Source organism: Narcine bancroftii, chromosome 5, assembly GCF_036971445.1.
Source record: "Narcine bancroftii isolate sNarBan1 chromosome 5, sNarBan1.hap1, whole genome shotgun sequence".
Lineage (NCBI taxonomy): Eukaryota > Metazoa > Chordata > Chondrichthyes > Torpediniformes > Narcinidae > Narcine > Narcine bancroftii.
The window spans coordinates 183594302-183610595 of NC_091473.1; the positions used below are offsets into that span (position 1 = coordinate 183594302).

General features: G+C 52.0%; 1 protein-coding gene across 2 annotated transcripts in view; it reads right to left on the reverse strand.

Annotated features, from left to right (window-relative positions):
• Nucleotides 1-15798, reverse strand: part of cadm4 (cell adhesion molecule 4) — a 41951-nt gene extending 26153 nt beyond the window's left edge. For both annotated transcript variants that reach the window (XM_069936388.1, XM_069936387.1), the window contains exon 1: nucleotides 15667-15798. In XM_069936388.1, the coding sequence (XP_069792489.1) occupies nucleotides 15667-15751 (85 nt within the window). In that variant the 5' untranslated portion in view covers nucleotides 15752-15798. The remainder of the gene's footprint in view (nucleotides 1-15666) is intronic.
• Nucleotides 15799-16294: the final 496 nt, after the last annotated feature.

Sequence of the window (16294 nt, forward strand, 5' to 3'; positions counted from 1 at the left end):
TGAAACCAAGGGCCTTCTCGACACTCACTCTGCTTGTGCGCTAATGGATTCGCGCCCCCCCCCCCCCACCCCAACGACTCCAAAGTATATCTGGAAATATCTGGAAATTTAACACACTAATAGGAACAATCTTGGCCAACTGCCTGACGCACTTTTACCCATTCAGGCAAGTGAGGTGATGTCTCTTTAAGAGTCAAGATTGCAAAACATTCAGCAGTTTTCCTCTCTCTGCACCAGATTATTTCTTGGCACAATAGAGTAATTCTCTGCGATGGCAGGCGGCAGGACTAGGCACAGGAGAGGAAACTCAGAGGGAAATCGGGACACAGTTGGAACAGAGATATTTATTCAGTGCAGTTGGAGAGATAAAACAGGCAGCGCTTTCTCATCCGTCCCCGAGCCCTGACTGGTACAGGGGAGGCGATACTTGCCGGGGGAACAGTCTATCGTCCCACAAACACTCACTCAATAAAGGCACAGTAAAGGTTCGCCGTGGCTGGCGGGGGCCAGCAGAATGTAAAGGTCACAGGAGTGGGGGGGGGGTTGTGAAGTGGTGAGGAGGCAGAAGACACAGGAAGGGAGCACGGTGGGGAGGGAGGGGTGGTAAGGATGGAGCTCCGCGCTGTGGGAGGGGCAGAGGGGGGGGCAGGGGCAGAGGGGGGGGCAGGGGGCAGAGGGGGGGGGCAGGGGGGCAGAGGGGGGAGGGAGGGGCAGAGGGGGGAGGGAGGGGCAGAGGGGGGAGGGAGGGGGCAGAGGGGGGAGGGAGGGGGCAGAGGGGGGAGGGAGGGGGCAGAGGGGGGAGGAGGGGGCAGAGGGGGGAGGGAGGGGGCAGAGGGGGAGGGAGGGGGCAGAGGGGGGAGGGAGGGGGCAGAGGGGGGAGGGAGGGGGCAGAGGGGGGAGGGAGGGGGCAGAGGGGGGAGGGAGGGGGCAGAGGGGGGAGGGAGGGGGCAGAGGGGGGAGGGAGGGGGCAGAGGGGGAGGGAGGGGGCAGAGGGGGAGGGAGGGGGCAGAGGGGGAGGGAGGGGGCAGAGGGGGGAGGGAGGGGGCAGAGGGGGGAGGGAGGGGGCAGAGGGGGGAGGGAGGGGCAGAGGGGGAGGGAGGGGGCAGAGGGGGGAGGGAGGGGGCAGAGGGGGGAGGGAGGGGGCAGAGGGGGGAGGGAGGGGGCAGAGGGGGAGGGAGGGGGCAGAGGGGGGAGGGAGGGGGCAGAGGGGGGAGGGAGGGGGCAGAGGGGGGAGGGAGGGGGCAGAGGGGGGAGGGAGGGGGCAGAGGGGGGAGGGAGGGGCAGAGGGGGGAGGGAGGGGGCAGAGGGGGGAGGGAGGGGGCAGAGGGGGGAGGGAGGGGGCAGAGGGGGGAGGGAGGGGGCAGAGGGGGGAGGGAGGGGGCAGAGGGGGGAGGGAGGGGGCAGAGGAGGGAGGGAGTGGGCGGTGAGGAAGGGAGTGGGCGGTGAGGAAGTGAGGGGCGGTGAGGAAGTGAGGGGCGGTGAGGAAGTGAGGGGCGGTGAGGAAGTGAGGGGCGGTGAGGAAGTGAGGGGCGGTGAGGAAGTGAGGGGCGGTGAGGAGAAGGGTGGGGGAGGGAGCCCCGCACTGGGGGAGGGAGCCCCGCACTGGGGGAGGGAGCCCCGCACTGGGGGAGGGAGCCCCGCACTGGGGGAGGGAGCCCCGCACTGGGGGAGGGAGCCCCGCACTGGGGGAGGGAGCCCCGCACTGGGGGAGGGAGCCCCGCACTGGGGGAGGGAGCCCCGCACTGGGGGAGGGAGCCCCGCACTGGGGGAGGGAGCCCCGCACTGGGGGAGGGAGCCCGCACTGGGGGAGGGAGCCCCGCACTGGGGGGAGGGAGCCCCGCACTGGGGGAGGGAGCCCCGCACTGGGGAGGGAGCCCCGCACTGGGGGAGGGAGCCCCGCACTGGGGGAGGGAGCCCCGCACTGGGGGAGGGAGCCCCGCACTGGGGGAGGGAGCCCCGCACTGGGGGAGGGAGCCCCGCACTGGGGGAGGGAGCCCCGCACTGGGGGAGGGAGCCCCGCACTGGGGGAGGGAGCCCCGCACTGGGGGAGGGAGCCCCGCACTGGGGGAGGGGTGGTGAGGGAGGGAGCTCTGCGCTGGGGGAGGGGCAGTGAGGGAAGGGGGGCAGATCCCTCACCGTCGAGAGGGAGGGGCTGGAAACAATAGTAGGGGTGTGGTGAGCAGAGCCAGTCCCTCCCCCCTCCCCGGTTCCTCATGCAACACCCCCAAAAATGACCACCTCAGAAACTCACCCTACTGCCTATGGGATTCTGTTGTATGCAGCCCTACTGCATTCCCACAACCACTGGCTGACCCAGAGAGCCCATTCAGCCCTCTGGGCATGCAAACCCATTCAACCAGATACCACCCTGCTCGAATTATCTCACCACGGACTTGTTGAGATTGAATCATCTAGGACTGTACTCACTGAAATTTAGAAGAACGAGATGGGAACTGACAGAAACGTATAAAATTATGAAAGGCATGGATAAAATAGAGGGAAGTAAGTTGTTCCCATGGGTGGGGGAGACCAGGGGACATGACCTCAAGATTCAGTGGAGTAGATTTAGGATGGAAATGAGGAGGAACTGCTTTTCCCAGAGGGTGGGGGATCATTTTTCTGCCCATTGAAGCAGTGGAGGGGACCTCAGTAAATAGATTTAAGGCAAGGTTGGGTAGATTTCTACACAGGGATATGGGGAAAAGGCAGGTCGGTGGAGATGAGCCCAATCAGATCAGCCATTGAATGGGGAGCAGGCTCCATGGGCTGACTCCTGCTTCTGATGTTCTTATCAGCCTGTTACCATCTATCCAAAGTGCTCCCCACGGCTCTGATCTGTCTGTGTCATCCAATATTCATAGATTTGATTTTTTATTCATTGCGAATTCAATTAGCTTTCACCACTTCATAAATATTGCTTCACTATGTGGGAATTTTGCTTTAATTAGGTGTTGACTTCAGTCCCCAGTGCCTTTCAGTGGTCTGGGAATGGCGTGTAGCCGCCCAGCCTGCACAGTGGCAGGGAAAGTCCCCCATTCCTCTCCATCCCAGCAAGGCGATTGATAGGGAACTCTCTTGGCCCCTGTGGATGCTGGGATAGTTTCGCCTTCATTAGCGCCCAGGAGCTACGATAATAAGCCAGGCCGGTCCGTTGGCGAGAAAAGGGAAGTCCCACAGGTTCCAACTTCAGTGACATTGATCATGAGGGAGGTGGGATCCGGTCTTTGCTGCGCTGCATAGTCAGTGGGGGGGTGGGGGGGGCAGCGGCGAGGCAGGCTTGGGGGTGGACAAGATTAAAAGGGGACCAGGATGCTCCATGGCCTGCATAGATTGGATAGGCCAAAGGGCCAGCTTTATCAGGAGGCCGATAGGGAAGCCATCCAACCCATCGACATTCTGCTATCTCACAAAGCAGCCCCGCACCCCAAACACTACAGGAACCCACCCATACTCGGAGGACAGGTTCGAAGCCAGATCTCCTCACCACTCAGTCATAGAACAACAGGCCCTAAATACCCGCGATGTGGGGGCCGGCCTGCATAAACCAACTCCACAATAATCTAACCTTCTTTTTTGGAAAATGTTACTTAATTGTTTGCATCATTACAGAAAAAAATGAATAAAACATTAATCAAATATCCATATTCAATGATTCAAACAAAATACTTTTATATTTTTCTCCCCATTCCCCCTCCCACCCAAAAGATACAATCATTAATTGTTATTAAAAATTACTAATTAAAAGGAGGGGATAAGAGAGAAGAGAAGCAAAATTATCCATAAAATCCATAGATGGTTTCCAAATACTATAAAAATTTTCAACTCAATTCCTTAAACTATACGTCATTTTTCTTCCCAAAAGGAATACAATTTCGCATCTCATTATACCATCTATTTAATATACCATCTTTCCCCGATATCGCGATACATTTCTTTGCAGTTGCTTTTGCAATACTTAAAAAAATTTCTTGGTATTTGTCCTCTTTCAATTTTATATCCTTATCATAAATATCCCCAAGTAAAAAATATTCTTGGATCTTTTGGTATCTTTATCTTCATAATCGGCCCTAATAACAAACTCAGTTCATTCCAAAACCTTTCTATATTTTTCACACTGAATGCAAACAAGTCCCTATTTCTTCAGCATGTCAAAAACACTTATTGGAATAATTTAATTTGTGTGGAAGACAACATTGATGAGGAAAATTACATTGAACTATTTGATATCGATACTGTATTCGTAACACTTTCATAACATAATTTTGACCAAATCTCCTCCTGAATTTTAAATCTTTCTCCCATCACACTTAATATAAATCTTCTTTCTTTACAATCTCTTGTAATTTTATATCATTTTAGTAATAAATTTCTTAACAACAAATGTATCTGTTATTAATATCTTCAAACTGACTTTGTTTAATCTGCTCCAGTCTCTTTTTCCAAACACATTTTTAGTCAATAATGTGCAAAAATTGTATTATGTATATTGTAGCGGCCCAAGCGGGCGGTCAGCACGTATCGCAAACTGTCACCAGCGCGTTCTGCGGGTGGGTGGAACCCTAATACGGACGGCTGAATACTCACCTAATGGACCGCACGCGCAAGATACTGAGCACCGAAGAACAGCACATTGGCCTGCTGAGTCTCCCACCAGAAGGCATGGACACTCACGAGGCTTCATTTAAACCTGGCGGTCCTGTAGATTGGCAGCAAACTCGTAGTGGACCCTGGGACATGCGGTATATAAAAGAAGCTTGTAGACCCTGAATAAATCAGTCTTGAGTTGACTAATCTGGCGTGTGTGTTTGTATTACTTTAGTAGCTCTACTGTAGTAGCCGCTACAATATTATATTTATCTGTTAATTGATCAAAAGTTAAGAAAAAAAAGATCCTGAGAAAATCTTTTATTCTCTGTATACCTTTACCATACCAATGATCAATAAAGAATTATTCAAAGTAAAAGGATTTTACTTGATTTTGTTTTAACAACATTTTGGTAATTGATCATATTTAATTCCTCTCTCAATATGAATTCTATTTCATATGTTTCAGCACAGAAAAATCTTTAGTTCCTTTAAATGACTCACTATTCCATTTATACAGAATTAACTCCAGAATAGTGTCACCAATTTATTCATTTTGATTCAAACCCAAGCTGGTTTTTCACCCCATTGATTGCAGGATGAAAACCTCAATTGAGCTGCTTTAAAACAATTCTTAAATTCAGTCACCTTAGTCCACCCTGATCAAATTTCCACATTAATTTTTCTTAACCAATTCTTATCTTCCCAAAGAAATTCACATATTATTTCATTCAGTTTTGAAAGAAAACTTCTGGTCCTTAAATAGGCAATGATTGAAGCAACTATTGTATTTTTGGAAAAATATTCGTTTTTAATACAATTCACCTGTCCTATTAACGTTATTGGTAAATCTTTCCATCCTTTCAAATCCTCTTCCAATTTTTTTAACAAGGCAAATAATTTAGCTTAAACAAATCACTTAAATCTAACCCTTCTCTCTCTCTCTCTCACCCCAACCCTCATTTTCTTTTCTTAGAGTCTAAGAAAATGTCCCTATTGTACCATCCTCCACCACTCCCCCTGGAAATGCACCCCAGCCACTCCCAGTGACAAAATAACACTGATTCCCCTCCCCCCAGAACTTTACTCGATTCACCAGGGTTCGAATCCCGTGCTGTATGCAAGGAGTTTGTACATTCTCCCTGGGTCTGCGTGGGGTCCGGTTTCCTCCCACTGTTCGAAACACACTAGGGGTTGTAGGTCAATTGAGTGCAAATTGGGCAGCTCAAGGCTCATGGGCTGGAAGGGCCTAGTTAACACGCTGGGTGACTAAATATGTGAGGGGAAAACATTGCTGGCCAGAGTGGTGCCAGGGAACAGAGAGTTCCATCATGGTTGAACTAGCAACAGGTTGGAACAGGCCAAGAGGAGCTGCACTCCTGACCCTTGCGTAAAAGGTCCGGGAGTGGCCGAACAGCCTCCTCCTGTCCCTGGAGAACCACACTCTGTTTAAAACAGTACAGGTTGTTCCTCTCTTATCTGGCATATCCAAATCTGCTGACATTGGTACAAACTCCTCACAGACAGCGCGGGTTTGAACCCCGGACCCGATCATTGACGCTGTAAAGGCGCCGTGCTAACCGCCACGCCAACCAGGCTGCCCCACAGTGTCATTTCCTGTTTTAAGCTTTGTTATGTTTATATAAGGGGATTCTCTTTGGGGTCATTTTGTTTTGCGGCATTTTCTGGTGGTCCGGCTATGGTCAGGACCCAATGTCGCTGGATTGAAGAGGCACAAAACCTGTACATCTCCCTTCAAATATCCCATCACCTTAACGCACACACACAAGACTTTTCTTCCAACTAGATAAAAGCCTCCGTGGACCTCCCCGCGTTCCATTCCATCATGAAGAATCGACCTTCGGAGTGAAGCACAACGGTCTGCAGACCCTGTGGTTGAAGTCAAAACACGACGCTGGAGAAACTCTGCAAAGGTAAAGATGCAGAACCGATGTTTCAGGCCTGAGCCCTTTGTCAAAGTACGAGCAAAGTGTCGGCAGGCACCCGAACAAAATAGCGGTGGGGGAGGGGAAGAGAGGTGCTCAGTCCCAGAGGCAGGAGGTAATAGGTGGAGGAGGGTACGTCAGCAAACAGGAGGAGGGGGAAGACTGGAGAGGGAAGGGGCAGAGAGCTGGAGAAAAGAAGGATGGGGGGCGGGAGAGGGAGAACAGGAGAAGTCGATGTTAATGCCACTTGGCTGGAGAGCGCCCAGAGAGAAACATCAAAGACGAGCCATTAATTGGGGGGATGACCCACCTGGGGGCTCGGGGGGGAAAAAACCCGTCTGGGGGCTCGGGGGGGAAAGAAACCCGTCTGGAGGCTCGGGGGGGAATGAAACCCGTCTGGGGGCTCGGGGGGAATGAAACCCGTCTGGGGGCTCGGGGGGAAAGAAACCCGTCTGGGGGCTCGGGGGGGAAAGAAACCCATTTTTGGGCTCGGGGGGGAAAGAAACCCATTTTTGGGCTCGGGGGGGGAAAGAAACCCATCTTTGGGCTCGGGGGGGGAAAGAAACCCATCTTGGGGCTCGGGGGGAAAGAAACCCATCTTGGGGCTCAGGGGGGGAAAGAAACCCATCTTGGGGCTCAGGGGGGGAAAGAAACCCATCTTGGGGCTCAGGGGGGGGAAAGAAACCCATCTTGGGGCTCAGAGGGGGAAAGAAACCCATCTTGGGGCTCAGAGGGGTAAGAAACCCGTCTGGGGGCTCTGGGAGGGGGAAGGAAACCCATCTGGGGGCTCTGGGGGGGGAAGGAAACCCGTCTGGGGGCTCTGGGGGGGGGAAGGAAACCCATCTGGGGGCTCTGGGGGGGAAATAAACCCGTCTGGGGGCTCGGGGGGAGGAAGAAACCCGTCTGGGGGCTCGGGGGGAGGAAGAAACCCGTCTGGGGGCTCGGGGGGAGGAAGAAACCCGTCTGGGGGCTCGGGGGGAGGAAGAAACCCGTCTGGGTGCTGGGGGGAGGAAGAAACCCATCTGGGGGCTCGGGGGGAGGAAGAAACCCGTCTGGGGGCTCGGGGGGAGGAAGAAACCCGTCTGGGGGCTCGGGGGGAGGAAGAAACCCGTCTGGGGGATCGGGGGGGAAGAAGCCCATCTGGGGGCTCGGGGGAGGGATGAAGCCTGTCTGGGGCTTGGGGGGGGGATGAAGCCTGTCTGGGGGCTTGGGGGGGGGGAAGAAGCCCATCTGGGGGCTTGGGGGGGGAAGAAACCCGTCTGGGTGCTCGGTGGGGTGGAAGAAACCTGTATGGGGGCTTGGTGGGGTGGAATAAACCCATCTGGGGGCTCGGGGGGGGAAAGAAACCCATCTGAGGGCTCGTGGGGGGGGGAAAGAAACCCATCTGGGGGCTCGGTGGGGGAAGAAACCCGTCTGGGGGCTCGGGGAGGTGGAAAGAAACCCTTCTGGGGGCTTTCCAGCCTTAACATCGACATCTCCTGTTTCTGCTGGCCCCTCCCTCACCTTTCTCCCTCCCTTCCCCCATCCCTCTGCCTCCTTTCCTCCAGGTCTCCACCATCCACCTTTCCCTCTCCATTCAAAGCCCCCCTCCTCTTTCATTACCTCCTGCCTGTGGGACCTTGCCCTTCCTCCTGCCCCTCCATTATGTTCGGGCACCTGCCGCCATTTTCCTAAAGGGCTCAAGCCCGAATTGTTGACTTCTTTATCTTGCTGCATAAAATACGTCATTTGACCTGCTGACTTTCCCCGGCATTGGGTTTTTACAATCCATCAACCACGTTCAGTTGCAGACCCCGACCGGTGAACAGGAGCTTCACTCGGGGCGCCATTATGTTCCTATAATACCTTGTGCTTCCATTAAATCCCACCCTCCAAAAACGTAGGGCGATTTGGACCAGAAGGGCCTGTCACCATGCTGTGTGCAACTAAATTGGGTAAAGTTTATTATCTCCTGATTGTAAATATGTAATGCAAGGAACAGAAGTTGGCCACTCGACCCATCGAACCTGCTTCGCCGTACAATGAGATCGCGGCTGATTTGATGAAAGGCTCTTCTCCACCGACCTGCCTTTTCCCCACATCCCTTCATTCCCTGATGATGCAGCCTAGTTTGAAATCTATTTACTGAGGTTGCCTCCACTGCTTCAACGGGCAACAAATTCCACAGATCCCCCACTGGGAAAAGCAGTTCCTCCTCATCTCCAGCCTCAATCTACTCCCCTGTCCGCTGGACTCTCCCACCCATGGGAACAACTTACCGACCTCTATCTTATCTGTGTCATAATTTTATACGATTCTCAAGAAGATCCCCTCTCATTCTTCTAAATCCCAATGAGTTCAGTCCCAGACGATTCAACCTCTCCTCACAGGCTGACCCCTTCATCTCTGGAATCGACTGGTGAACCCCCTCCCCCCACCCACTCCGTACTGCCTCCAAAGCCAGTCCGCCCTTCCTCAAGTGAGGAGACCAGAACTACCCATGGTTCTCCAGATGCGGCCTCACCGGGACCTTGTATGGTTGCAGCAGGACACCACCCCACCCCCGCTCCTAAATCTGATCCCGCTAGCAATGAGGGCCACTGTTCCGATTGCTGCGTTGGTCACCTGCAAACCAACCTTTTGCAATTCATGCACCAGCATTCCCAAGTCCTTCTGCTGGGCAGCATGCCATAATCCAGTGGTTCTCAACCTTTTTCTTTCCACTTACATCCCACTTTAAGTAATCCCTATGCCATCAGTGCTCTGTGATTAGGAAGGGGGAGCTGAAGGTGGGATGTGGGGGGGAGGGGAAGGTTGAGAACCACTGCTCTAGACCCGATTGTTACTGAAATATTTTGCTTGAGAAAAATGGTCATTGGCCCATTTCCTTTGGAACCGTGCACATAACAAGTCAATGGGGGTGATTAAAACAGTGGTTATCCACCCTTTTTCTTCCAACCCACACCCCACCTTAAGTAATCCCTCTGCCACAGGTGCTCTGTGATCAGTAAGGGATTGCTCAAGGTGGGAAAAGGGTGGGAAGAAAAAGTTTGAAAACCACTGCTATAACCAACTCCTCTCAAGACCACAATCCATGCTACACAAGGAATTACACTGAACAACGGAGAATTTTTGCTTCCTGAACACTCTTGGGTGAATTTGATGGACTTTGGGGCACTGATCACAAAAGTGGCCTTAAAATTTCCCTATCACGTTTTAATCACCCTATCTTTCTGATTTCCTGTCACATTTTAAAGTCCACGAGTCTATTGCCCTGGGGGTGCACTCTGCACAGGTGCTATGCAAATGTAGTTTTAGGTTGGGACACGCTTCGCCAGGAGAGAAGCAGGCAGGCTGTTAAAGCAGTTCACGTGTACAGATGCTGTGCGTTACGTTGGTAGAGATTGAACGCTTGTTGATGTACATGTTCTATGGGCAATAGCGCAGGGAGTGTACTTAATAACAGCATTTATTGCCATCAGGAAGACTCAACACAGCAGAAATCAACGTCATAACAACTGTGACATATTCTGTTACGTTTGTGGCGAGTTTACGCTTAGGGCTCAATGATGCAGTGCGACTGCACTTATTAAGAAGGCCGAGTCCTTTCTTGGTTGTACAATTAGTGACCAAGACAAGCTCACAGTTGTTGGCCAAAGTGAGCGGTCTAACATACGCACCATGATGCGATTGAACGTGCTAAATTCAAAGTTAATTTAATGTTTTTCCAACGTGATTCAGCACACCTTTGCGTTCAACTTGCAGTTAGACCCGGAGGACATGACAGCATAGAAACAGGCCCTTCTAGTCTGTGCCAATCCCATTTTTCTGCCAAGTCCCACGGACCTGCACCTGGCTCCATTGCCAGCCATACCCCTGTCCACCAACCTGTCCAAATTCATCTCAAACGTTAAAATTGAGCCTACATTCATCATCTCAGCTCATTCCACACCCCTCCCTGTAGCTAATGCAGAGACAGGGGAGGTTCCCTCTAAACTTCTCTCCTTAACCCATGTCCTCTGGTTTGGATCTCACCCACCCTCAGTGGGAAAAGCCAACCTACATTTACTCTGTCCCTCCCCCTCATCATTTGAAATATCAAATCTCCCCTCATTCTTCTATGCTCCAGGGAATAAAGTCTGAACCTGTTTAACCTTTCCCTGTAACTCGGTTCCTGAAGTCCAGGCAACATCCTAGTAAATCATCTCCACCCTCTTTCTATCTTATTAAGATCTTTCCTGTAATTCGATGACCAAAACTGCACATAATTCTCCAAATTTGGCCTCACCAATGTCTGATACAACTTTACCATTGTCTATCATAATCCCCAATTTATTTTCACGAAGCAAGCCTTGAGAAAAAAAATGATTGTCCGGCATAATTAAAGGACTGGCAGTTTTAAACAGTCCCAGGAGGAGTCTGGGTGATGGTTGCTAAGTGCACGTCTGGGCCTACCCGTGCAGGCTGAAGTCAAGCTCGCTCGTTTCCTGGACAGCCCAGCATGTTGCCCAGGGCGGTGGGATCAACAACAAAGGCCTGGCTTCATGGCACAAAGAAAACTCCCTGTGGCTGGACCCAGAGGAATTTCTGACACAGAACAAATAACAGCAGCCCAGGGATAATTGGAGAGGCAGCCGGCATATTGGGAAAGCAGAAGGCAAAGCCTTCTGTCACCGGAGAGTTCGGAGCGAGCGGGATGCTCAGCACCTCCCGATTGAGATGCTAGTTACGGGATCTTTGGAGAGGGCTGGTGGGGTTTCTGTTGCAGTCCTTTGGTCCCCATCAACCCTCCAGACCCCTACACCCCTCCCTGTCTCTGTAACCCCCTCTGGCCCCCTACACCCCTCCCTGTCTCTGTAACCCCCTCTGGTCCCCTACTCCCCTCCTGGTCCCTCTCGTCCAAACAGCGAATCTCCCATTGGGAAGTGGGTAGTTCTGAGTCTAATGGGGTGAAAACTTTCTGCTTCTTGTGTGTTTGGAGACCTCCAGGAGGACCAGAGGTTCACACCGCAACTCTCCCACCTCTCTCATGGGGACAAGATGAAACAATGTGAAAATTGATCCCTCACGGAATAAGATCCAGCTCACTTCAGACAATGGCCCAATCGTACATCCTCCTCCAGCGGACACATGATCTGTGTGAGAGCCACATCCACCACCTCCTCCCATTCATTTCCACTCCACCCCCTACCCTGTCTCTGCATTAGTTACAGAGAGGGGTGGAGGTGGTTATACAGACGGAGAGGGGTGTAGGGGACTGGAGGGGGTTACAGACACAGGGAGGGGTGTAGGGGACCGGAGGGGGTTACAGACACAGGGAGGGGTGTAGGGGACCGGAGGGAGTTGCAAAGACATGGAAGGGTGTAGGGGACCAGAGGAAGTTACAGAGACAGGAGAGGTGGGTGTAGAGGGTCAAAGGGGAGGGGGTTATAGTGACAGGGATGGTGGGACTGATTTAGTGTACAACAACAACCTCCATTAAATCTGACACTGTGTGTCTTGCCAATTCCATGCAGACATTGAATTGACACTTTTTTTGAAGTGTTATAAAAATTCCTGATGTCACCAGTACTGATTCCAGGGTGGAGGGAGGGGGGTGCGGGGGATGGGATGATTTGAGTTTTAGGAATCAAGTGGAACACAACAACCTGACAGGCGAATTCTGACTGAAGATACCATTCAAGAGCATGTGCTCTGTCTGAACAGAGGACCTGTGTTGGGTGCATTTCCTGAGGGCACATTTGGGTTTGTTGGGGGTGGGGGGATGGTGGAGAGAGGGGAGAGAGAGAGGGGGGTGGGGAGTGGGGGAGGAGAGGGGGTGGAGCCCCGGGAGTGTGTGACGGGACAGTGTGGAGGGAGCTTCACTCTGTGTCTGACCCTGGGAGTGTGTGATGGGACGGTGGGGAGGGAGCTTCACTCTGTGTCTGACCTTCTGTCACTCCCCCGTGGTGATTAATCTGTCCATCCACTGAGCAGGGATCATTTAAATTTAGATATACAGCACGATGACAGGCCCTTCCGGCCCACTTGCCCCTTCCGCCCAAATATACCGATTAACCTTGAATATTCCTGCAGTTTTGCAGCTTTTTGCCACCTGCTCTGCCGGGCTTGATCTTCACTACAGTGGTGATGGATAACGCGCTGTTGTCCCCGTGTGAAACGTCACACAGGGAATCATCAGATACAGCAGAGTTGAGCTGCAAAAGCCACAGCGAGCGGTTCTCAGTGCAGGGAAGCAGCGTGCTCATCGTACATCTTGTTCCCCGCATGAAGCTGCACTGACCTCTTTTTGTATGCCCTTGTAAATCCTCACGCATACTGACACGGAGAGACCGGCGTGGCATCAGACATGCTGGGAAGGCCGTCAGAAACACGCACAGTTCTAACACCAGACACATCCTGTGTGAACACAGTCACACACACAGATACACATTGTGCTCTCACACACACACACACACACACACACACACACACACACACACACACACACACACACACACACACACACACACACACACACACACACACACACTGTGTTAACACCTGCATGGATACACACTGTGTTAACACCTGCATGGATACACACTGTGTTAACACCTGCATGGATACACACTGTGTTAATACCTGCATGGATACACACTGTGTTAACACACATAGGAGGATATACACTGTGTTAACACACATAGGAGGATATACACTGTGTTAACACACACGTGCGCGCACACAAGGAAACACAATCAAATATGCACACACACAAGGATACACATTGTGCTAACACACACATATAAGACAGATACCCACTGTGTTAACACACACACACACACAAACACACAGAGGTATGGACAGACAAATGTTCTGAACACACAATCTTCATACACAGTGTAAGTCCACACATTTGATGTCAACACACAGTGTCAACACACACACAGTGTTCACACTCACTTTCTCAAGCACACACGGCAGTCTCACACATACAGCATTAGCACAAAATCGATATACACACAGCCACAGATACACTTTCACACATTTACACAGATACACACTTTAACTCACAGGTAGATATTTACACACACGTTAACTGACAGGCACATATTCACACATGCACCAACATGCACACACACACACACACAATTAGTTATTGACACATGCAGTCATAAATAGACAAGAACACATTCACACAGTCATTCACACAGGGTAGAAGCTTGAACACAGGGTGCATATGAAGTGCACAATCACATGCATGCACGCACTCTCACACAGAAACAGGGGCAACATACAAAGAGATAAACACATCTACATGGATACCATACATTAGATTCGTCACAAAGACATACATGAATTGACAACATATTCCGTGTACACATGCCTTTATAGACACAGTGCACACACGAATTTCAAGTGCACCAGAAAGGCACTTACACATTATATACATATAAGGCACGTTATATGCTCATAGGCAGTGCACACTCATTTAAACCCACACCTGTTATGCATATTCTCCCAGATTATACACACACACACATTCAAAGACTCACACACACTCAGACACACACATTGACACATACACACACATTCACACCCACAGACACTCACACACAGACCCGGTTTATTGCTGACCAGGTGGCCAGGACTTCCCTTACACTCCTCCACACTGTGTCATTAGAAGCATGCCCCTGCTGATTTTACTTCCACTTCCACGCAGTGGCCAGAAACAACTGCACAAAGTCACTAAATCACAACTTGGGGGTTTTGTTGTCCATGAAATACCGAGAAAATGCACGGAGAAGTACGATGTTGAAACAAGTTGATTCGCTCACTGTCTCTGAGCAAATGGCAGGAACTGTCAGTCAATGTGGTTACTTCATTACTGGGGAGACAGTCAGACAGGGGATGAATGGAAAGAGAGAATGAGAGGGAATGGGGGGGGGTGGGAGGAAGAGAGAGAGGGAAAGGGGGAGAGAGAGGGAGAAAGGGGGAGAGAGAGAGAGGGGAGAGAGAGGGAAAGGGGGAGAGAAAAGGAAAAAAGGGGAGAGAGAGAGGGAAAAAGGGGGAGAGAGAGGGAAAGGGAGAGAGAGAAAGGGAAAGGGGAGAGAGAGAGGGAAAGGGGAGAGAGAGAGGGAAAGGGGAGAGAGAGGGAAAGGGGAGAGAGAGGGAAAGGGGAGAGGGAAAGGGGAGAGGGAAAGGGGAGAGAGAGGGAAAGGGGAGAGAGAGGGAAAGGGGAGAGAGAGGGAAAGGGGAGAGAGAGGGAAAGGGGAGAGAGAGGGAAAGGGGAGAGAGAGGGAAAGGGGAGAGAGAGGGAAAGGGGAGAGAGAGGGAAAGGGGAGAGAGAGGGAAAGGGAGTGAGAGAGGGGGAAAGGGGGAAGAGGGGGAAAGGGGGAAGAGGGGGGAGAGAGAGGGAAAGGGGGGAGAGAGAGGGAAAGGGGGGAGAGAGAGGGAAAGGGGGAGAGAGAGGGAAAGGGGGAGAGAGAGGGAAAGGGGGAGAGAGAGGGAAAGGGGGAGAGAGAGGGAAAGGGGGGAGAGAGAGGGAAAGGGGGAGAGAGAGGGAAAGGGGGGAGAGAGAGGGAAAGGGGGGAGAGAGAGGGAAAGGGGGGAGAGAGAGGGAAAGGGGGAGAGAGAGGGAAAGGGGAGAGAGAGAGGGAAAGGGGAGAGAGAGGGAAAGGGGAGAGAGAGGGAAAGGGAGTGAGAGAGGGGGAAAGGGGGAAGAGGGGGGAGAGAGAGAGAGGGAAAGGGAGTGAGAGAGGGGGAAAGGGGGAAGGGGGGGAAGAGAGAGAGAGAGAGAAAGGGGAAAGAAAAGAGTGAAAGGATCAGAATTTATTGTGATGAACCTGTCACGAAATTCGTTGAGAGAAGAGACAAATGGACGAAATTAAAAAGAGAGATAAAACGAGAGAACGAGGAGAAAGAAATAGGAGAGAGGGGAGAAAGAGAAAGGAGAGAGAAGACAAAAGGAGTGGGGGCAAGGATGGAGAGACAATGGGGAGGGGAGAAGGGGGGTCATGATGAGACATTCGGAGCTTGTTCGGGACCAACAAAGGACCGGGCACTGAGCCGGCACCGGGACCGGAGGGTGGGGGGCTGTCCCACCGTGCCCGGGCAGGGAGCCGGGTACTCAGCACTGACAGCGGGACAGTTCTCGCCCTCCACTCGCGCCCCTTACCTGGGCTGACGCCGATCAGTAAGGTGAGGGCAAGGGTGCCGAGGAGCCCCAGTCCCCACGCCGATGCCCGCTCCGTCGCGCCCATGATCGCTCGCTGCCTCCGACCTGCCCGCAGCGCCCGCTGCCGCTCGCCTGCTCCGCACCTTCATCTATGCTAATGTATGCCGCCCCTGGGGGCGGGCATTGGTGCTGAGACTAGCCAATGGTGGCGCAGGATAGGCGGAGCGCTATCCAGGTTATGCAAATAACATGCAGATGACTCACAAACCTGCTGAGCCGGTTGGATCTGAGCATAAGAGTGTCTGTAATGTATGTGTGTATAATGTGTGTGTACTGTCTTTGTATGTAATGTATGTGTATATAATTTTTACCCCCTCCATAAATCTTCGTCCGCGAAGCCAAGCCAAAGAAATGCGTATGTATAATGTGTGTATGTGTAATGTATGTATGTGATGTGTATATAATGTGTGTTTGTATGTAATGTCTGTACATAATGAGTGTGTAATTTGTGTGTGTATAGGACTTTTTACCCCCTCCATAAATCTTCGTCTGCGAAGCCAAGCCAAAGAAGAGTGTATGGGTCCTTTACCAGCATCACCTACGACTCCTAGAATGCTTCCACCAGCGT